The sequence below is a fragment of the Dermacentor andersoni genome, chromosome 8 (assembly GCF_023375885.2).
Source record: "Dermacentor andersoni chromosome 8, qqDerAnde1_hic_scaffold, whole genome shotgun sequence".
NCBI classification, from domain to species: domain Eukaryota; kingdom Metazoa; phylum Arthropoda; class Arachnida; order Ixodida; family Ixodidae; genus Dermacentor; species Dermacentor andersoni.
In genome coordinates, this window is record NC_092821.1 from 156,033,764 (window position 1) to 156,054,252 (window position 20,489).

The 20,489-nt window shown below is 44.7% G+C and overlaps 1 protein-coding gene and 1 long non-coding RNA gene across 3 annotated transcripts in view; one reads left to right on the plus strand and one right to left on the minus strand.

The window, feature by feature from the left end:
• Nucleotides 1-12,731, minus strand: part of LOC140219915 (uncharacterized) — a 140,205-nt gene extending 127,474 nt beyond the window's left edge. Inside the window, exons 1-2 of one of the 2 annotated variants that reach the window (XM_072290095.1) lie at nt 11,985-12,731; nt 11,551-11,654 (exon numbers count right to left, since the gene is read on the minus strand). In XM_072290095.1, coding sequence (XP_072146196.1) covers nt 11,551-11,654; nt 11,985-12,072 — 192 coding nt within the window. In that variant the 5' untranslated portion in view covers nt 12,073-12,731. Of the gene's footprint in view, nt 1-11,550; nt 11,655-11,980 lie in introns of both variants that reach the window. The other variant, XM_072290096.1, reaches the window with a different exon arrangement.
• LOC140219917 (uncharacterized) overlaps nt 1-20,489 on the plus strand; it is a 132,886-nt gene that overhangs the window by 93,620 nt on the left and 18,777 nt on the right. The window contains exon 2 of the long non-coding RNA XR_011896188.1: nt 15,250-15,703. This is a non-coding gene — a long non-coding RNA (uncharacterized lncRNA). The remainder of the gene's footprint in view (nt 1-15,249; nt 15,704-20,489) is intronic.

The following is a 20,489-nucleotide window of genomic DNA, read 5'->3' on the forward strand; positions in this document are numbered from 1 at the left end:
TATATATATATATATATATATATATATATATATATATATATATATATATATATATATATATATATATATATAATACATTTCTTTAGGAAGTGTCCATTTACGAGAACCCGACCAACAACCGATCGACCGTCCCCGGCCAAGCCACAGGATGGTGGGTACAGAGACCTTCGCTTTAAAAAAGTTCGCAGTTGGAGCGAATTCAGAGCACAACACACCTGCTGTATAAGGTTCCGCTAAGTTGTGGATGAAAGTGTAATGACCAGACGGAGCGCGGCTTTAATGTGCGAGCATCACCTTAAAGTTAGGAATAAATCTGGGAGACATCCGGCAGACCCCTGCTGTTAAGGTTGGCGTCTGGCACCACGTGTTGAAAGGAATTTCAACCGACCATGTCACCCTGCCTCGTCGAAATGAGGCGTGACTTCGCCTGCTATTGTTGGCGTCCCGCCCCACGTGCAGAAAGAACTTTCTCTCACCCGCCCTTCTTCCACCAGGCCTCGTCGAAATGAAGGGTGACATTCTAATTCGCTATGACCATTTCGAGTGTCTGCCTGTCTGCCGGAAGCCCCGCAGTGCACAGGCCTCTTTTGTGTGTGTATGTGTGTGTGCGAGTTTAGAGAGACCCTTTTCTCGAATTGAACTTAGAGGAGAACTTCCACGAACCAGCAACGCGCAGAAGAGGCGGACAGGCGTCTTCAATTGCAGGAGGCGGGACGACCTCTTCCTTTCAGCAGGCTCAATATAACCAGAGGAGGAGGGGCCCTCTTTTGTGCCGGTCACGTGACGTCGACGGAAGCAAGATCCCGCCCACGTTTGTAGAGAGCCTATTTAAGGGGCTCCGAAATGTACTTTCGAACGCTTCATGCTCTTCTCATTTTCTTTCATCTACCTTTGAATAAACCGTGCAAGTTTCGCACTAGAAATCGTGTGGCCTTTGCTTGGTCGCCATGGTCTACCGGATACCTGCAGCCAGCCGACAAAGCCACGCTACCCATTAAGTAACGTCGGTCGAGCTTCAATAGGCAGGTGTCGCTACAGCTCGGGAGCAGTACGATACGCTATCCTGTAGTACTCAACACTGCAACGGAAGCAGGTACCCGCCGTACTTAGATAAGGCTACCTTTCTAAGACATAGAAAGACAAGCGCAGCGATATAGATAGTTGAAGCAGCCCAATATAATAAAGCTGGTGACCTCTGCGTCAGCGGTCCTACTATAAGCATTAGCGATAAAGAACTGCAGTTTCTAAATGGTCATCTCCGACGTGTATTTGTTGTTTGATAACATGCCGGCATGTACAAAAGATGGCTTAGCGATTCCAAAATAAAACAGTCCAAAATCAGCGTCCGGCTACGCCGTTTGTGTTCCTTCACGTCTGCTGGGCGCTGCACAAGCTGAGGTTTCGAGATAATAACCCCCGTCACTGTTACGTATACATCATGGAGCGCGAACAATCGTGGCCTACAGAAGCAGTGCACCTGGTTTTATATATACATATATATATATATATATATATATATATATATATATATATATATATATATATATATATATATATATATATATATATATATATGCTGGAGGAGAAAGCATTATATAGAATAATTCACCGCCGAGTACAAAATAATGCTAATAAAGGCCCCTAGATTTATGTGCTGTATAACTGCTCGAGAGAAAACAATGACGCAAGGAACAGGGCGGTTTTATGTCGAAATTGACAGCTAAGGAAAGACGAGTATTGGGACGAGATGCATATAACAAATCTTTTAGTGACATTCATACTTTATTCTAGAAAAGAATAGAAATGAAACACTGAAGTGACGATTTCTTCGCGCCTCCAAAGAACGCCTGAACCCCACGCGCTGTAAGCGTTCTTGCCACGGTGAACGCGTGGCTATTGTGCAGCGAGAAATGCAAACGCAGGTGTCAGCCGGCACCGTGATGCAGATGCTGCAATTTCCGGACTGTGGCCCTCACCCGGTTTACAGTACGCAAAGGCCAATTTTAACTGAAAAATAATTACTGTTCTCACATTGCCCGAACCCGGTTGTTGCACTACTGTAGCCACGGTGACCGCGGTTGTAGTAGGACTGAACTGACTTTATAAACTACCGCGTGTGCAACGGAACACCTTGTCAGGCTACGCATTTTAAGCAAGGCTAATTCACACACCGATCGTCAGCCGTGTGCTTTCTACTATTTGCAGAAAACACGTGAGGGAAGAGAATAATACATGTTTGATTGATGACTCGAGGCCTAACTGTAGGAAGCAGGTAAGGCCGACCGGTCCCAGTGTGACACAACGGCGGCACCCTACAAAATCGAGATAGCTGCGTGTGCTGACGAAACATGAATGCAACCTGCCCGGTGACAACAGAAGCTTAGTGTCGGTACAAAATTGTCAGCGACTATGAGAGCAAAAATTTTGCATACTCCGCCACACCCGAAATTTTAATATTTACACTCATAGCCCACAGACTGCATACGGCCAAATAGGGTACAATGCAGCCGTGCTGCGTTTTTCTGCGACAACTGCCTCAGATTAATAAAAAGTAGGGTACTCGATTCCAAATTATAATTTTCGGTGTCCAGCCGGTGAATTTGCGAGGCGGATCCACATGGAATGAATTTACAGAATGACACCAGTTTGGAGAAATGCGCCATCAAATTGGCCATAAGAATGCACTGTTGCTCCGCTTGCTTTATTTAACAAAACGCTCTTTTATGCAATGAAGCACGAAAGTAAATGGAACGGCAATGTATTTAGTCCTACACTTTGGAAGATATGTCGAAGCTAGTCAAATCCTGCAAATTCATTTCGAGTGGATACGTCTTGCAAACTTACCGGCTACAATTCGTAAATTCTAATATGTGTCGTAAAGTAATTAATTAGGAAGCTGATTGGCTGGCGAGCTGCACATTTATGCACATTCCGTGCATGCCTCGCATGTCCAACGTTTCTAGCTTACAATAATATAGCGAAAGGCTCTCGGGCGACTTTGTTGTTTTCTTAAATGAGTTTTTTGTCTCTCAGAATCATTAGCAAGCTCCACCCTTGCTGTTCAAAGTGCTGTCCGAGGCCGTCACAACGCCTGTATACTTTGCCTAGCCCAGTTCACGGCCGCCGGAACTACAAGGCCATAACCGCTTAGAAATCGTTCTATATTGAGTTACCCACCGCAATCAGCAAAACCCATCTATCGCGGATAAATCAGAGACGTTTTTACGCATGTAGATTTACGAAATTGGTTGCAGAAATTTCCGAAGCGCGCTGCCGATATATGCCTACTGAGATGCCCCCCTTTTTGTGATCGAGGCGAGCGCATCGTGCACGTTATTGTTGTTTTAAACGCGAGTAGCGGTATGGGCCCTGTGTCGCAGAGAACCCGGTGGCAAAGTCTTTCGATTCGTTCGGGAGCGAAAGCTTCCGCATACATATACATATGTGTATAGGACAGTGCAGCCTATCCACTCTCGACGACTTGACCTTTCGACCCAGCACAACATGGGAATGCCCCGTGGCTCGTCGCCTTTCGGGTGAGAGAAGCGACCACTTCCACCTTTATTTTTGCCATCTATCGCGGATAAATCAAAGAAGTTTTTAGGCATGTAGGGCCCTCTGGGCTGTACTTGTTGGCGATAAGGTAGCCTCGCCGCCTACAGGACTATCTGACTGAGCGATGTCGAATGCTCGGTTGCCATAGTCGGAAGTTCGAATCCTTCTATAAGAATTCTTTTTTTTAAACCTGACGATGGTGGAATTGAATTTCACCTCCTCCAATGCACATCTGCAGGCTTGGAGGGACACGTCACACCGGCAAAAGACGCCGAGAGCGAGTGGGGCTATACTAATCTAGGTACAAACAAATTAGAAAGGCTCACTTAGCTTTAACAAAGACACTCCGTCACCAAAATAAGAATTGGCCTCCCTGGTGCAGTATTCGGCCACTACCTTCCTGATGATTCCTACAATTAAGCCACGGCCCTCACTCCCCAGCAGCTGTAGAGCACCTGACCAAGGCGGTGGTCAGACCTGTAACGCAGCAGAGTGTGCTAAGAATCTCTGGGTCCGGACAGGCCGCCAATGGAAATTGACCCTGTCAGCCTTTAACAACCGAACTCTGTCGAGTGAGGCTAGCTTAGCAGGACTCTTTGAGGAACTATCGGACATTGTTTGGGGCATTATCGGCCTTAGTGAGGTTAGAAGAACTGATGAGACTTCTACATTGATGACTAACGGCCATGTCGTCTGCTATAGAAGTCTCCCAGATAAGAAGCAATACGGGGTGGTATTCCTAATTCATAAGGACATAGCGGGCAACATTGACGAATTCTACAGCATTAATGAGAGGATAGCATCAGTCGTAATCAAACATAATAAGAGGTCTAGATTAAAGGTAGTACAAGCCTACGCTCCTACATCCAGTATCGACAATGAGGAAGTAGATCAGCTTATGAAGACGTTGAATTAGCAATGAGAAAAGTGCAAACTCAGTATACGGTAGTAATGGGTGACTTCAATGCAACAGAGGGGAAAAAGCAGGCGGATGAACAGGCAATTGGCAACTACCGTGTCGATTCTAGAAACACTAGAGGAGAGATGCTGGTAGAATTCGCAGAAAGCAATAAGCTGAGAATAATGAACAAGGAAACGTAGCAACAGAAAGTGGACCTGCAAAAGCCCTAATGGTGAAACAAGGAATGAAATTGATTTCATACTTTCTGCCGATCCCAGCATAGTGCAGGATGTAGAAGTGATAGGTAGGGTAAAATGCAGTGATCATATGTTAGTGAGGCCTAGGATTCACCTCAATTTGAACAGAGAAAGAGTAAAATTGGTAAAAAAAAAACAGGTCAGCTTAGAGGCAGTAAGGGTAAAAGCAGACCAATTTAGGCTGGTACTTGCTGCAAACAAATATGCAGCCTTAGAACAGCGAGATGATGATGACAGAGCTAATGACTGAAACCGTAACGAGGCTGGCTTCAGAGGCAGCAGTTGAAGTAGTAGGCAAGGCACCAAGGCAACCAGTAGGCAAGCTCTCCCAAGGAACTAAAGACCTAATAAAGAAACTACAAAGAATCAAATTGTCCAACTCAAGAGATAAGATAGAATTCGCGGAACTGTCAAAACTGATCAACAAGCGAAAATAAGTGATATTCGAAACTATAACGGGAGAAAGACTGAAGAAGCCGTAAAAAATGGACGCAGCCTGAAATCAGTGAGAAGGAAACTTGGCGTAGGACAAACCAAGATGTATGCACTGAAAGATAAGCAGGGTAATGTCATCAGGAATCTGGAAGGTATAGTAAAAGTAGCGGAAGAATTCTATACTGACCTGTACAGTACCCAGAGGAGACAGGATACCTCCATTAGATACAGTAAAGAACAGGCTACAGAAACTCCTCCTATAACTAGTGATGAGGTCCACAGGGCCTGTCAAGCCAGGAAACGAGGAAGAGCGGCAGGAGAAGATGGAATAACAGTCGATTTAATTAAAGATGGAGAAGACATAATGCTTGGAAAACTGGCGACTCTATATACGAAGTGTCTGTCGACCCACAGAAAGCGAGACGTTAAAGATTTGAAAAATAATAGGCCCATTAGCTTACTGCCAGTATTATATAAAATAATGACACGTGAACTCGTTTATCTTTTACGGGTGAGCGCTTTTACCGTCCATGAAATGTTATTGCTCAGCGCAGGACGCGTCTACATGTATCGGAAGTTTCTAGAATGTTATCGATGCTTCGATCCGCTGTCTGTTGTCGCCGAACCTTGGGTAATCTGATTGCATGTATGCGCGACGCGAATGGCATAGAACTTTGTGGAAGGCATACGGGTCCCAGCGATTACTCTGGAACATTCGACGACTGATGTATAAAAGCTGACGCGCTTGACTCGCTGATCAGATTTTCGACGATCACCGACTGTGTTCGCGGCTGTCGCCGTTCTTTGAGTGCAGCCTGTTTTTGAGGGCACAAGTTCGCCCAATAAAACGCTAGTTGCGTCTTTCCCAGTTAAGCTGCTTTCTTCACCGTCACTACCACGGGACAATATTCACCAAAATAACCTCCAATAGAATAAGGGCTACACTGGACTTCAGTCAACCAAGAGAACAGGCTGGCTTCAGGAAGGGATACTCTACAATCGATCACATCCATGTCATTAATCAGCTAATCGAGAAATCCGCAGAGCACAATAAACCTCTTTATATGGCTTTCATAGCTTACGAAAAGGCATTTGATTCAGTAGGGATACCAGCAGTCATAGAGGCATTACGTAATCAAGGAGTACGGACCGCTTACGTAAATACATTGGAAAATATCTTCAGAGATTCCACAGCTACCGTAATTCTACACAAGAAAAGTAGGAAGAGAACTGTAAAGAAAGGGGTCAGACAGGGAGACACAATCTCTCCAATGCTATTCACTGCGTGCTTGGAAGAAGTATTCAAGCTAGTAAACTGCGAAGGCTTAGGAGTAAGGAGCAACGGCCAATATCTCATCAACCTTCGGGTTGTAGATGACATTGCCCTGTTCAGCAACACTGGATACGAGTTACAACAAATGATCGAGGATTTTAACAGAGAGAGTGTAAGAGTACGCTTGAAGATTAATATGCAAAAGACAAAGATAATGATGAATAGCTGGGCAAGGCAACAAGAGTTCAGGATATCCAGTCACCCTCTAGAGTCTGTGAAGGAGTACGTTTACTCAAGTCAACTAATCACAGGGAACCATCATCATGTGAATGAAATTCATAGAATAATAAAAATGGGTTGGATCGCATACGGCAGACATTGTCAGCTCCTTACTGGAAGCTTGCCATTATTACTAAAAAGGAAGATGTACAATCAGTGCATTTTACAAGTGCTGACATATGGGGCAGAGACTTGGAGACTGAAAAGAAACTTGAGAACAAGTTAAGGACCGCGAAAAGAGCGATGGAACGAAGATTGCTAGCCATAACATTAAGAGAAAGAAAGAGAGCGGTTTGGATCAGTGAGCAAACGGGTACAGACGATATTCTGATAGACATTAATAGAAAAAAATGGCGCTGGGCAGGTCATGTAATGGGCAGGTTAGATAACCGATGCACCATTAGGGTTACAGAATGGGTACTAAGAGAACGAAAACGCAGTCGAGGACGGCAGAAGACTAGGTGGAGCAATGAAATTAGGAAATTCGAGGGCGCTAGTTGAAATCGGTTGGCGCAGGACAGGGGTAGTTGGAGATCGCAGGGAGAGGCCTTCGTCCTACAGTGGACATAAGATAGGCTGATGATGATGATGATGATGATTATGATGAACTAATTTTTGGTAATCATTCAAGTAAGTGTTTCGATTTGTCGTGTTAGTAATGTCCGCCTCTCGGAATAACGCACCACAAGGACAAGAATTATGCCATCAGCCACAGGTGATTTTAAAAAATCTAGAAACACTTAAAAACGCTCACGCCGTATATTTACGACATCCCCTCTAATATCGTTAAAAAATTTACTTAGTGAAAATTTCTTAGTTCCTAATTCTGCAGTACTCTGTCGCAAACTGGTACGTACTACTGGAGAAATAACTAAACAAGTACTGCACAAATTTAGTAAAGCAATGAAAGGGGCTAATTGGTGCACGTTTATGATTATATGGCGCTTAGTGTTACACTGACGTTTTTTTGAGTAGACAGGACGTGGACGTACGTTTGAACTTGAGGACGAGAAGAGCGGCTGAAATTCGGTCGGTAAGCGTTACAGTAACATTTTATATATTAACCTAGACCGTACATTTTAAACATCCAAGTTGAGTGCAAACTTGGAAAGAACATTCGTACGCCACTGCTAGAACAGTTTTCTCACTTAGGATGTATGAACGTATTTTAATTAAAGTGCATTAATTTATGACAATAATAATCACTTAATTTCATTAAACAGTACTCGTCTTGGCTTTATGTCACGCGATGGAAAATGCTAGGTGGATTCGATACTGGGTTGGTTGCATCAGGATTATCGAGAGGATGTTTAGACGGATGTTAAGAGCGCCCCCTTTGGAACGGGACAGTGGGTTGCGCCACCAAGCTCTTGCTATTATACTGCTTAATGTCTTACCCAAGTTAAAGAAAAAAAAAACACGATGAACTTGCGCTACGAAAACACGGTGTTACGCTACACGCAACACGACGCTATGCTATGCTACACGAAAACACGATGAACTTGCGCTACGTACGTCCACGTCCTGTCCTTCACTTAAAAAGCGTAAGTGTAACACTAAGCGCAATATAATCATGAATCATGTACTGCACAAAATACAAGGGCGGGAAGAAACGTAGGACAGGGCGCAGAGTGCCAATGTTTGTGGCAAGGAACGCCGCAGAGCATTAATACAAAGGCATACTTTCACATGCGCCACCTTGACGCGCGAAAAAAAAGAATATCCGGCCACTGTACTGCAACACGAGGTGCAGACGGCTGTCCTTGCTGCAAAAGATTGCAGTCCTAGAGTCCTGTCCGATAGCTCTTTCTGCCGTTCTTCTTTTATTTTGTGCAGGACATCGCTTATTCCCAATTCTATTGGCGATTATAACGTACGTTCTGATGTCTGCCATTACTTAGAAGGGCGGTCAGTAAAAATTACATTTTTGTCTAAGGCGTCTACTTTAACAATCTGAGTCATATCCGTTACAAAAACAGGCGGTTTGGTGGCAGAGGCAACGGTACAAGTTGAGCGCCTTAAATGCTCTGAAGACAATGCCAAAGCATTTGGAATATTTCTTGGCTCTCCTTGCTTTTAAGCTGGCGATAAACGGATGCGGACGTGAAACAAATGGCTCCAGTCGCGAGGAAACAATGCGGCGTGTTTTCTTTCCCTCCCGACAGGTGGCGATGGCATACCGCACTCTCTAGAACACGTACCTATAAAGCGAGATATAAGAAGGAAGAAGAAGCATGTGCTTGCAACGGTAAAGCTAGGAAAACGATGGAACATGTTTTATTAGACTGTGAAGACATATGTCCAGTGGTCGATTTAGGCACCAGTGGCCTCCTTGAAACCCTTGCGTTCGGCGAGAGCAGGGAGAAAGTAAAGAAGTCCGCAATAGGAGATTAGTAAGAGGCGATTGGAAGATTGATAGAAGAGAAGTAGGGAAACGACAAAAAACGGAGACATACAAAAGCAAAATTCACAATAGTAGGTCAGAAAATTTGGTTGTGGGAGTTCATCGTGCTTTTTTTTCTTTTTTAACCTGGTTAGGACATTAAGCAGTATAATAGCAAGAGCTTGGTGGCGCAACCCACCACCCCGTTCCAAATCGGACGCTCATAACATGCATCCATCCATCCATCCTCTCGATAATCCTGATGCAACCAACCAAGTGTCGAACCCACCTAGCATTTTCCATCGCCTGACATAAAGCCCAAGACGAGTACTGTATAATGAAGTTAACTGATTATTATTGTCGTAAATTAATGCGCTTTAATTAGTATACGTTCATACATCCTAAGTCAGAAAACTGTTCTAGCAGTGGCATACGAATGTCCTTTACAAGTTTGCACTCAACTAGGATGTTTAAAATGTAAGATCTATGTTATTACATAAAATGATGCTACTGTAACGCTTACCTACCGATGCTCAGCCGCTGTTCTCGTCCTCAAGTTCAAATGGGAACGTCCAAAAAAGCAGTGAGAAGACTGTTTCGCTCTTTATCATGTCTGACTTGAATATCAACATTGCTAACTTTTCACAGTATGATCCTTGCTATGCCCCAAAATATTTTCTAAAAAGTCCGGGACTAGCGATTCACATGGTTCATACATGAAATGGATAGGCAGAAGAATAACTTCAGCAAAGATCGCACGCCTAATGCGAAGACGTTAGGTCGTTCCCCACCTGCGGCAAGTTGTTTTTTCTTCCACTTTCACTGCCAGTAATGTATCATTTGTTTAATTCAATTAGTACGTACATGTAATTTCATCTATGTTTTCCTTGGTGTCTTTGTTTGATGGCTTCTCATGACATGATTAATAAAAATCGGGCCCCTCGGTTAACCCCTTTTTTTCTCGTCCAGGAAAGATATGAAGCACGCCTGACATTTAGCTAAAACATAAAAAAAATGGGAAGAAGGAATAATAAGAAGAATGATGGGTGTAACGTTAAAGGATAAGAAACATTACATTATGGGGTTTTACGTGCCAAAACCACTTTCTGATTATGAGGCACGCCGTAGTGGAGGACTCCGGAAATTTCGACCACCTGGGGATCTTTAACGTGCACCTAAGTCTAAGTACACGGATGTTTTCGCATTTCGCCCCCATCGAAATGCGGCCGCCATGGCCGGGATTCAATCCCGCGACCTCGTGCTCAGCAGCCCAACACCATAGCCACTGAGCAACCACGGCGGGTAAGGGATAAGAAAAGAGCAGATTGGGTGAGGGAACAAACGCAAGTTAATGACATCTCAGTTGAAACAAAGAAAAAATAAATGGGCATGGGCAGGACATGTAATGAGGAGGGAAGATAACCGATGGTCATTAAGGGTTACGGACTGGATTCCAAGGGACGGGAAGCGTAGCAGGGGGCGGCAGAAGGTTAGGGGGGCGGATGAGATTAAGAAGTTTGCAGGAACGACATGGCCACAATTAGTACATAACCGGGGTAGTTGGAGAAGTATGGGAGAGGCCTTTTCCCTGCAGTGGGCGTAACCAGGCTGTTGATGATGATAACAAATAAAGTATTGCTGGTCACTGAAAGCATACAAAGGCATGCGACCGATTCAACCCCCGCTTGTTTGAATCTCCATACTACGAAGCTTTGTTTAAATGCATAAAGAGTGTTGAAACTTGTGTGATAATTTCTGTGCCATTGCAATGTCAGTGCAAGGCCATACCGGAGGCCCAAGCCACATCGTCCACGTCACAAGCGCTGTCCGTGCGCAGCGCACTTCGCATCTGGTCGGGTGCACGCGCATGCGCTTTCGCGCACCACCCAGGATACGCAGTGTGACACAACGCTACGGCTGGCGTCGGCACAGCGGAAGGATACTTGCGCCCAGACTGGTATTCTATATTGGCGAGGGGTCCTTGCCACCATTGTAGCGGCTCTCGTAAAGATTGACCGGCGACCTGAGCAGCTCGTTTCAGACGTCCCCGCAGGAGGGCCTGACGCGATCACCAAACCGTGGGCCGATCCCATCAAGTGCGAGCTATTCGGCAAGACGACAAAAGTCAGGTGCATTGATTGGTTGAGTCATTGGGTTTACTTTCCAACGATCAACTCTGCGGCTATGCGATACGCCGTTGTGGAGGGCTCCTGATTCACTGCAACCGCCTTGGGTTCCTTTAACATGCGCTTAAATTTAAGTGCGCCTGCGTTCTTGCACATTGTTACCGCATCAAAATGCGGCCACCGCGGCTGGGAATCGAACCTGCAACGACGTGGTCAGCGCCATAGCCGCTGAGCTACCCGACGGGTCACGTGCAGATAAAAAGAGCAGTAGTGTAATTATCAATTCCGTTCACATGAAGAAAGCAGAAGCAATGCGGAAGAATCACGTAAACACTGCTCACGTGCGAGTTTTTTCTTCGTTTTCCGAGAGGTGTCGATGTCTTGAGAGGCGCCATTCGAGAAGGTGAATTAACCGCGAAGGCAGCAACTTGTTCCTGCGGGTCGCCTGAAATATAAGCAAAAGTGAATTTTACGTTAGTCAGTGGGTTGCACGATCGACATAACCTGATAGGTATTCCATTCCATGTCTTAAGCGGTCATGAATAAACAAACAGAATAAACTAGCAAAATAAAAATGTCACGCTAGCTCACTCACTCACTCTCACCCAAATATCCTGCGCGCATATAGTATTACTATTCCGTTCGCTGCCTCACGTTCTCTCTTCACTGACTCAGCGGCACGAATTATTACAACCAATAAGATTAAAAACACTGCTCCACCTGGACCGAGACGAAAGCGACTTTGCAAACAGCGCACGTTGTCCAACTTACTCACAGAAGGGTCGCACGGCTGTTGAGGGCCGCTGAAGTCGAAGCGAGCGACGAATGAAGAAGCCGAGGGCGGTAATTCCAATGTAGCTCATCGGCGACAGACAGCCCAATATTCAAAGGGCGAAGCTCCACACGTAGAACAACCGCTATGTGAAAGGAAAAGAAGCAGCAGCTTCATCGGCAAAGGAACACTCGCACAGTCCGCGAGCTCCAGGCCACCCAATGCGCTCCACGCGCACGCTCCGCGCTGACTGAACCAGCGTTATCGAGCGCAAGATGCGCGCAACCACGTACTGCTGGCCAGCCCGCGCTATTTGTCCCCATGTGGGAGGCGAAAAATCCCTAGGGATATCCCCAGCCGGCGTTCCCTAGCCACTGCACACTCTCTTCTCGGTTTCGGGCTCCTCTCAAAGCACCGCGCCGTATTTTCGATGGTACGATTTCACACAAGCTCTCCGTCTGGCGCACCGCATGAACATGGTGCATATCAATATAATTAATCAGCAGAACCCTTTGAGCGAAGGACTCTGGTATTAGTACAATAAACAGAACTTGCCGGCGATTTCTTTTTCATTTTTTTTTTTACACAACGCAGACAGCGTGTGATTGAAGAAAGGAAGCAGACAACACAACGCTTTGTTCGCACCACCTGTCTTCTTTTTCTCGTCTGCACACTGTCTGCGCAACTATTGTCGTCCGCGCGTGACATTGACATAGTGGAAGACCTTGGCTCCAGGCGATCCAGGAGAAAGAAGTGCACCACCACTTCAACAAGAGAAGGCTGTGCAAAGTCGAATGTTAAAAACGCATGCTTTGTCGCATGCGTAACAATAAATAAATAGCCATACAATGTATGCAAGTGAACTCAGTCTAGTTGCAACGGGAAATACATCACTTTTGATAAATGATATAGATGGTAGTAAATGCTGCCCGAATTAAAAAGTTACAACAAAAAGCGTGATAATTTGACGCAGCTTGTGATACAAAACACAATATGCCTTGGAAATGAATAAATTAACTACTTTATTGGAAAATATTAATGTTGACTGGCACGGGGACAAGACTGACGTAAGAGGAATGCACACAAGAAAATTACTTTCGATAACGTTATCGTCCCTATACAGCTGCATGTCCCGATAGAAACTCATTAGCCAGTTAAAGAGGGAGAGAGGAAAATAGGAGAGCAAAGCCAACGAGGTATAAACCAGAGCCCTGCAATGTGAGAACAGGAAAGGAACTAACAGGGGAGGATAAAGGAAATAAACATGCGAAGAAAGGAACTGTCTGAACTCACGCTGTGAGGCTCCTGGCAACGATCACAGGGCGCGGTGCTACCCAGTTCTGACGCATAAACAAGGAAAAGAAAAAGGCAGAGTGGTGGATTTCTAGCCACTTGGTCAACGCGGCTGGGACCAAGAAATCTGCTGACGATGGAGGAGGAACGACAGTCGAGTTGGTCGCTCTTGGTCTAGAGCGCTGAAGCGAGAACGCTCACTGAGAAGGCACGCAATCGTTCCTATCATCGGAGTCAACAACACGCCCGAAACATATTTAATGCCATATTTTGATAGTGTCACCAGCTCTGATAGCACAAAATAAATTTACTGTCTACAGAGAGATGTTGAATAGTCAGCGGAAGAACATTTGCTGACATACCAAAGTATGAGAACTCTGTACCGAATGGGCGTTCTGCAGAAGTAACAGCATGAGAATAAATGCAAGATTGTTTCAGTATAACTAGTTCTCAGGCGAGTTGGTTAACATTTCATGAATGCATTGTAGCGCAGTCAGGACCAAGAGAAAGAGCACCTAATGTTCAGAGCGCTCGGGCAGAAGTGTTGTTGGCGCATATTCGCCGCCTAGCGGTAATGTATTAACTTGTCTCTGAGCAGAGGGCCTTCAGCATACAGAAGTGCCTCCGTTCGTCACTTGCCGAAGGCGCCGTGAGACAAGGCTGTGCTGAGTTTATTATTTTTTGGCGAGTATTGAAAGCCTAAACCACATCATGACCCAAGAGAGAAATGCAAACACGTCGATGTTTTACGAATTCGTCCTTGAACCTCACCGCTCTCTGAATAACGACACTATTTAGTAGTGGCACTTAAGTTAATAAGCACGATGTAATATTTTTATCTTCTTTATTGATTCATATCTTACACGCACAAAAAAGAAAAGAAAGAAACATTATTCAACAGGGACGGTTTGTCTTTCAGTGCGAACGATCGAGAGCTGCAGGTATTCGTGTGTCCAGCTCTTATTTCTGCTTCAGACAAGCATCGTTCAAGAAAACTCCTTTGAAAATTGTCTCTTACTTTGCATATTTCCTTTCTTTTTACCAAAACGCGCACTCGGTGCCTAATTGAAATGGTCAGGCTGCTAGGAGCCTTCTTAGAACTCGAAAAATGATACTCTAGTTGTCTCGTTTTATGAAGCGGAAGCTTCCGACCAATTGGTGCCGCATCACACGAAGAAACACCGGGATAGAGGTGTAGAATGTGACGAAATTGATGGCGAAAACCCCCCGTGGCTCGAAGAGAGGCGTGGATCTAGGAAAAGTTATTTCGCGCACAACCAATCGGGGCGCAGGTCTCGTCGTGACGTCTCTCACGCGGCGGTATAGTGTGTCCCGAAAGAATTGTTTTACAGGGAGCGTATGAAGTTCAAGTTACGAAGATCTGTAGAAACAAATAAAGTTTTTACTGGTATGCGAATAGAATTTTTTCACCTCAAATCAAATACAAATCGAATAGTGTCAGAAGCGAATCGATTCGAATGTCGAATATATTTTTAATAGTTCGTGAATAATCTGCAGTCATCTCTTCATTATTATTAAACAGCTTTCACTTAAAATGTTTGTGATTGCACATTATAAAGCATGTTTAATTAAAACACAAAGGGAGCATTAGGGAGCAACTAAGCAGTTATTCCGCAAACCTGGTGCTCTTGAAGCGCAGGCGGTCGTGCATTATCGTAAAACTTCTTGTGCGCAAACAGACAGAGACGAACGATAGGAGCAACGCAAGGAGGAGCGCTATCCTTCGTCGCTGTCTGTTAGCGCACAAAAAGTTTTAAGATGGATCTGTTTCGACTAGGCCGACTCGCTGTTGTGCATTATCGTATCAAATTTAGAAAAGCAGCAATGTTGCTCAGTGAATGTCCGTCGCGATCAAATAAAGATCCATGCCGTCTTCGGCGATGACCAAGGGAAGAGTGGGCATGGACGCACGACAGGAATGATGGCCTTACACATCTTTTTGTTTATTACACAGTTATTGGGTGCCCTGGTCCTTGGTTGGGAATGTCATGCTGTCTCTCGTCACGGTGGAGTGCTCTGCAACGGTTCGTTAACCATGGAAGCAAGTTTTCAAGACATCTGTGGCCTCACCTTCCTCATCTTATCCTGGCGACTGCTGCTCGCCACCAAATGAGATGCTCCCTGTCGACCAGTGCCTCACCGGCAACGGTACAGTTGGCGACCCTTGCGACGAAGCTGCGATGGCGGGTGCTTTCCCAGCTTCCACGTCTCCGTGCGCTGCCGCCCTCCTCTGGCAGGGCGGTTGCGTCACGGGTCGCTTGTCACCTGATGTGCACTGCGCATCTTCAACGTCTTCGGCTGCACCGATAGCGAGTCAGCTTAAAGCCGGCGCTCCGAACGAAATCTTCAGTGGGCATGGAGGCACGACAGGAATGATGGCCTCACGCATCTTTTTGTTCATTCCACAGGTCAGTTGCCTTTCCATATCAAGAATCCAATCCGACGATTCATTTATCATCGTGCTTCCATGCCCAGAAGCAGTGCTTGGTCCTTTTTGTTCTTTGTTATTGCTTTTGTGCGGTGACGTTGAGAGTAATCCCGGTCCTCCGAGGGAACAACAATCAGATACATTATCCGAAGTTCTGAAAACTTTACGCGATTTGAATCAAAGGTCTAAAAGAATGTAGGATAACCAAAACGCAATGCTGGACGCTATTACAGAGTTAAAACGCATCAGCAAACGGTGGCTGAAGCAATATCTGAAATTAAAGAAAGACTTGCGACCGTAGAAATTCAAACCGGTAATTTTGAAAAATGACAGCATAAACTCGGTGACGTGCGTGAAGCGGTTGGCAGTATAGCAAAGGACGCTGCATTCCTACGCTCCCAATTGGATGATGCGGAAGACCGCTCTCGTAGGAATAATCTACTTTTTTATGGTTCAACGGACATCGCCACCGAGTCCACTGTTAAATCGGAGCAAAAGATATTGGACGTTCTAACTAACACTCTAAGCCTCAGAATAACTAGTGACAGCATATCGCGCGCACATCGTACTGGTAGATTCACTCCAGGGAAGCCACGTCCATTGACAGTAAATTTTGCTGCCTATAAAATGAAGGAAGAAATATTATCGAACCGTCCCATGCTGAAAGAAATGAGAAAGAAAAACTCTTATCGAATACGGAAAAAGTCAGAATGTTAAATTATAGGGTTTTACGTGCCAAAACCACTTTCTGATTATGAGGCACTCCGTAGTGGAGGACTCCGGAAATTTCGACCGCTTGTGGTTCTTTAACGTGCACCTAAATCTAAGTACACGGGTGTTTTCGCCTTTCGCCCCCATCGAAATGCGGCCGCCGTGGCCGGGATTCGATCCCGCGACCTCGTGCTCAAAAGTCAGAATGTACCATTTAAATTAAGATATAACAAGCTACTAATTGGTGGAAAATGCTATGGATAAGACGCCACTGAACAAAAAGTCTATGAATTGAAGCCGTTAAGTAGTACCCCAGATGATGCCGCCACGTCTGTTCTTTCCTTGAGATCAGGCTCCGCAATGTTCTAACAGCGCGCCCACAGGATAACGCAAGGGGTGGGGACCTCGATCCTATAATATCAAGACTACTGGTTCTTTTTACTAATATTCGTAGCTTCTTACCTAAAAAAGATGATCTCTGTAGCCTAATGAATGATTGTGATGCAGACATAATTACATTAACCGAAACGTTGTTGACGAGTAAAGTAACAAACTCTGAGTTATTCTACTGTAATAAAAAGTATAATGTTTACCGTACTGCTCGCGCTAACACACTAGGCGGTGGTGTTTTAATTGCTGTTAATGAATGCTTTGAGTGTTTCCCTGTAGCCATATCAAGTAACATTGAATGTGTATGGTGCTGCATTTCTGTAAATTTCACAGAAGCTTGTGATCGGTGTTTGTTACCTACCACCATCATCAGCCCCGACATTTTGCGATAGCATGTACGATTGCATGTGCCAGATAAGTGTTCGGTTCCCCGGAGCACCAATACTATTTATGGGCGATTTTAACTTCCCAAACATTTCCTGGTCAGGCACATTTCCTTTATTAAATACAACTTCCGTAGACTCGAAGCATGTTGTAGAGATATGTGCTGATTTTAACTTGGTTCAGGTTGTTACTTCCCCTACACGTGTAACGAACACCACATCATCTCTTTTAGATCTCGTTTTAACGACATCAACAGATATCATATGTAAGGTAACACACTCACCCGGCTTGAGCGATCACGAGGTCTTGCATTTCTTCAATAGCCTTGCAATTCTACCGTCCCAAAACAGTATTAAAACCATTCGTGATTATAAAAACGGCAACTTCACCACTATCAACTACGAACTTGCTCTTTTTCTTGATAATTACCTGCCTAAAGTTGCTGAGCGCTCACTGGATACTAACTGGAATATATTTAAAGAAAAAAATCCACGATCAGGGGCCCTATAACGTAAAACTATTCCAATATGTTTTTATTCCAATATCCTGACGTCGAATTTGCGTAAGCACTGACGCAAGCACCGGACGGTCACCCGCAGGGTTGTCTGAACAGACCAATCAAACGCTCTCCTCTTTCATAGGAGGTCACTTTTGTTTGCTTGAAAAACGGATAACATTGCCTACACTGAGCGGCTTGTCGTATCTAATTGGCTGACAAAAGGCGAGGAGAATGCTCAAGTGGAGAGGGATTCGATGGGGCAGAGCCAGTGCACTGAAAAGCGATAACCAGATGAAGAGGGTGGTGCCGCCGTCTGCGATTGGTCCGCTTTCCTTACTTAGCTTGCGGTGGCTGGTCGAAAATCGCGGCGGCATGCAACGGAAGCTTAAGAATGACCCTAAAACGGATCCTCAGCAGAGAAGAGTTGGCCGAATCAGATCGTAAACGCGCCGAAAGTGCTCGAAAACGTTACGCGGCCACGCAAGAAGATTTATTATACGCAAACAAACCCATGCTTGCATTTCGATGGAGGCGATATGCGAAAATACCCGTGTACTTAGATTTAGGTGCACGTTAAAGAACCCCAGGAGGTCAAAATTTCCGGAGTCCTCCACTACGGCGGGCCTCATAATCAGAAAGTGATTTTGGCACGTAAAACCCCATAATTTAATCTCTTTTTTTTTAAACCCATGCTTTCCGGCAGGTGCGAGTAGCCAGCGCCTGAGCTATCGGCGGCAGCCATCTTTTATTCCTTTCGGAACTGGGCAGCCTGGGGCTATTCAGAAGAAAATTCAGTTTTGTTCGGCATATTAATGCGTATTTAATGCGTACACGTCACTTTGACGCGGTGAGTTTTTGCGGTTTTGTGACGTGGCGTGACACGCAGGTGAAGTGGGTGCAGCCCCAAAACTTTTGACCAATAGCCGGGGGCTAATGGCGAAAAGGCGTCGAATCAGAAATAACAGTTTTTCTTTTTTCGGTCAAATCATGCATAATCATTGTGTACACATCATATCAGATGGGGAGGTATCGTGGTTTTCGTGACGTCGCGTGACAGACAGGAGAGTTGGGGTGGTCCAAAAAAGTTTTTGACCAATCACGGAGGGCTGATAACAGAAATGGAATAGGAAAGTTTGGAATAGTTTTACGGTATAGCGCCCCTTGTTAACAAGTTTATTCTGAAGAGGCGCGTTCTTTCGAATAACAATGCTTCATGGTGTACTAAATCTTTGAAACGCCTATCTAACAGAAAAAAACTTCTTTTTCGTACAGCTAAGCGGATGCAAAGCCAGGCTAAATGGTCTGCTTACAAAGAAGCTGCCTCGGCCTACTCATCTGCGATAAAGAATACAAAAATTATTTTTTTTCAATAATACCCTTCTGAACATGCTCATAAATAACCCAACAAGCTTCTGGAATGGTAGTAAGGCCTAGTGCATCAAAAATCATACCACTTAGCACGTCTTCCGGCGAGCCTATACCTCGTAGCACTGCGCTACGAGGGTTGCAATGTGGGCTTGTTGGTAATGCATCTTCAAGGGGAGTATGGTAGCGCGATTCAAAGACGGGACAAGAGAAGACACGAAGGGACACACACAGCGCTGTGTGTGTCCCTTCGTGTCTTCTCTTGTCCCGTCTTTGAATCGCGCTACCATACGCCCCTTGCAAACTGCGCTACGATTTTAAATAATGTGTTTGTGAAAGCTTTCACTCCTTCAGCACATGATAACGACCTTCCAAGACTATCATGCTGCAATTTTTTTCCCATGGATCCCGTAATTTTTAACTCTACCGGCATAAAAAAAAATAATAGACACTCTTAAACTTACGTCTTCTTGTGGAATAGACGAAATCACGACGAAATTTTTAAAACATACTAGTGAGTGTTCCTCTATCATCTTAGAGACCATTTTTTACAATCGTGCCTGTCTTCATCCTTGCCTCATGACTGGAAAACAGCAAAGATTATTCCTATCCACAAATCTGGCGAAACTCAAGATCCTTTTAACTACAGGCCCATATCGATTACCTCTGTACCGTGCAAAATTATGGAGCACACCATATTTTCTAACCTTGTCAACTTTCTTGAAGAAAATAATTTTTTCTGTAACAGTCAACATTGCTTTCGCAAATTCTTTTCTTGTGAGACTCAGCTGGTAACTTTCACTAATGACTTACATGTATATCTTGATAGCGGTTTTCTGACTGATTGCACATTTTTTGATTTTTCTAAAGCTTTTGACAAGGTGAAACGTACTGCTACTACACAAGCTAAGCGCACTCAACATTGACCCGGGAGTACTCAGCTGGATCCAATCGTTCCTTTCGTCTCGTTCCCAATTTGTTTTAACTAATTACTCCACATCACACGCGGCTCCAGTTGAATCCGGTGTTCAACAAGGGTCTGTTCTTGGACCTCTTTTATTTTTAATATATATTAACAATTTACCTGATAGCACTTCCTCACAAATTTGCTTATTCATTGACGACTGTGTTATATATCGAAAAATAACTAATGCATCTGATATAGCTACCCTTCAATCTGATTTAAATAACGTATCTAATTGGTGCCTCACTTGGTGCATGGAACTCAACTTTAATAAATGCGAATCTATGCCGATTTCTCGTTCTAACACAACTTGCCCTACCTACGCCCTTAATGACTGCCCCCTTCAATCCGTTACATGCTACCGTTATCTTGGCATTCATATAACTAGCGATCTTTCTTGGAAGCAGCATGTACAATATGTAACATCTAAAGCTAACCGCTCCTTAGGATACT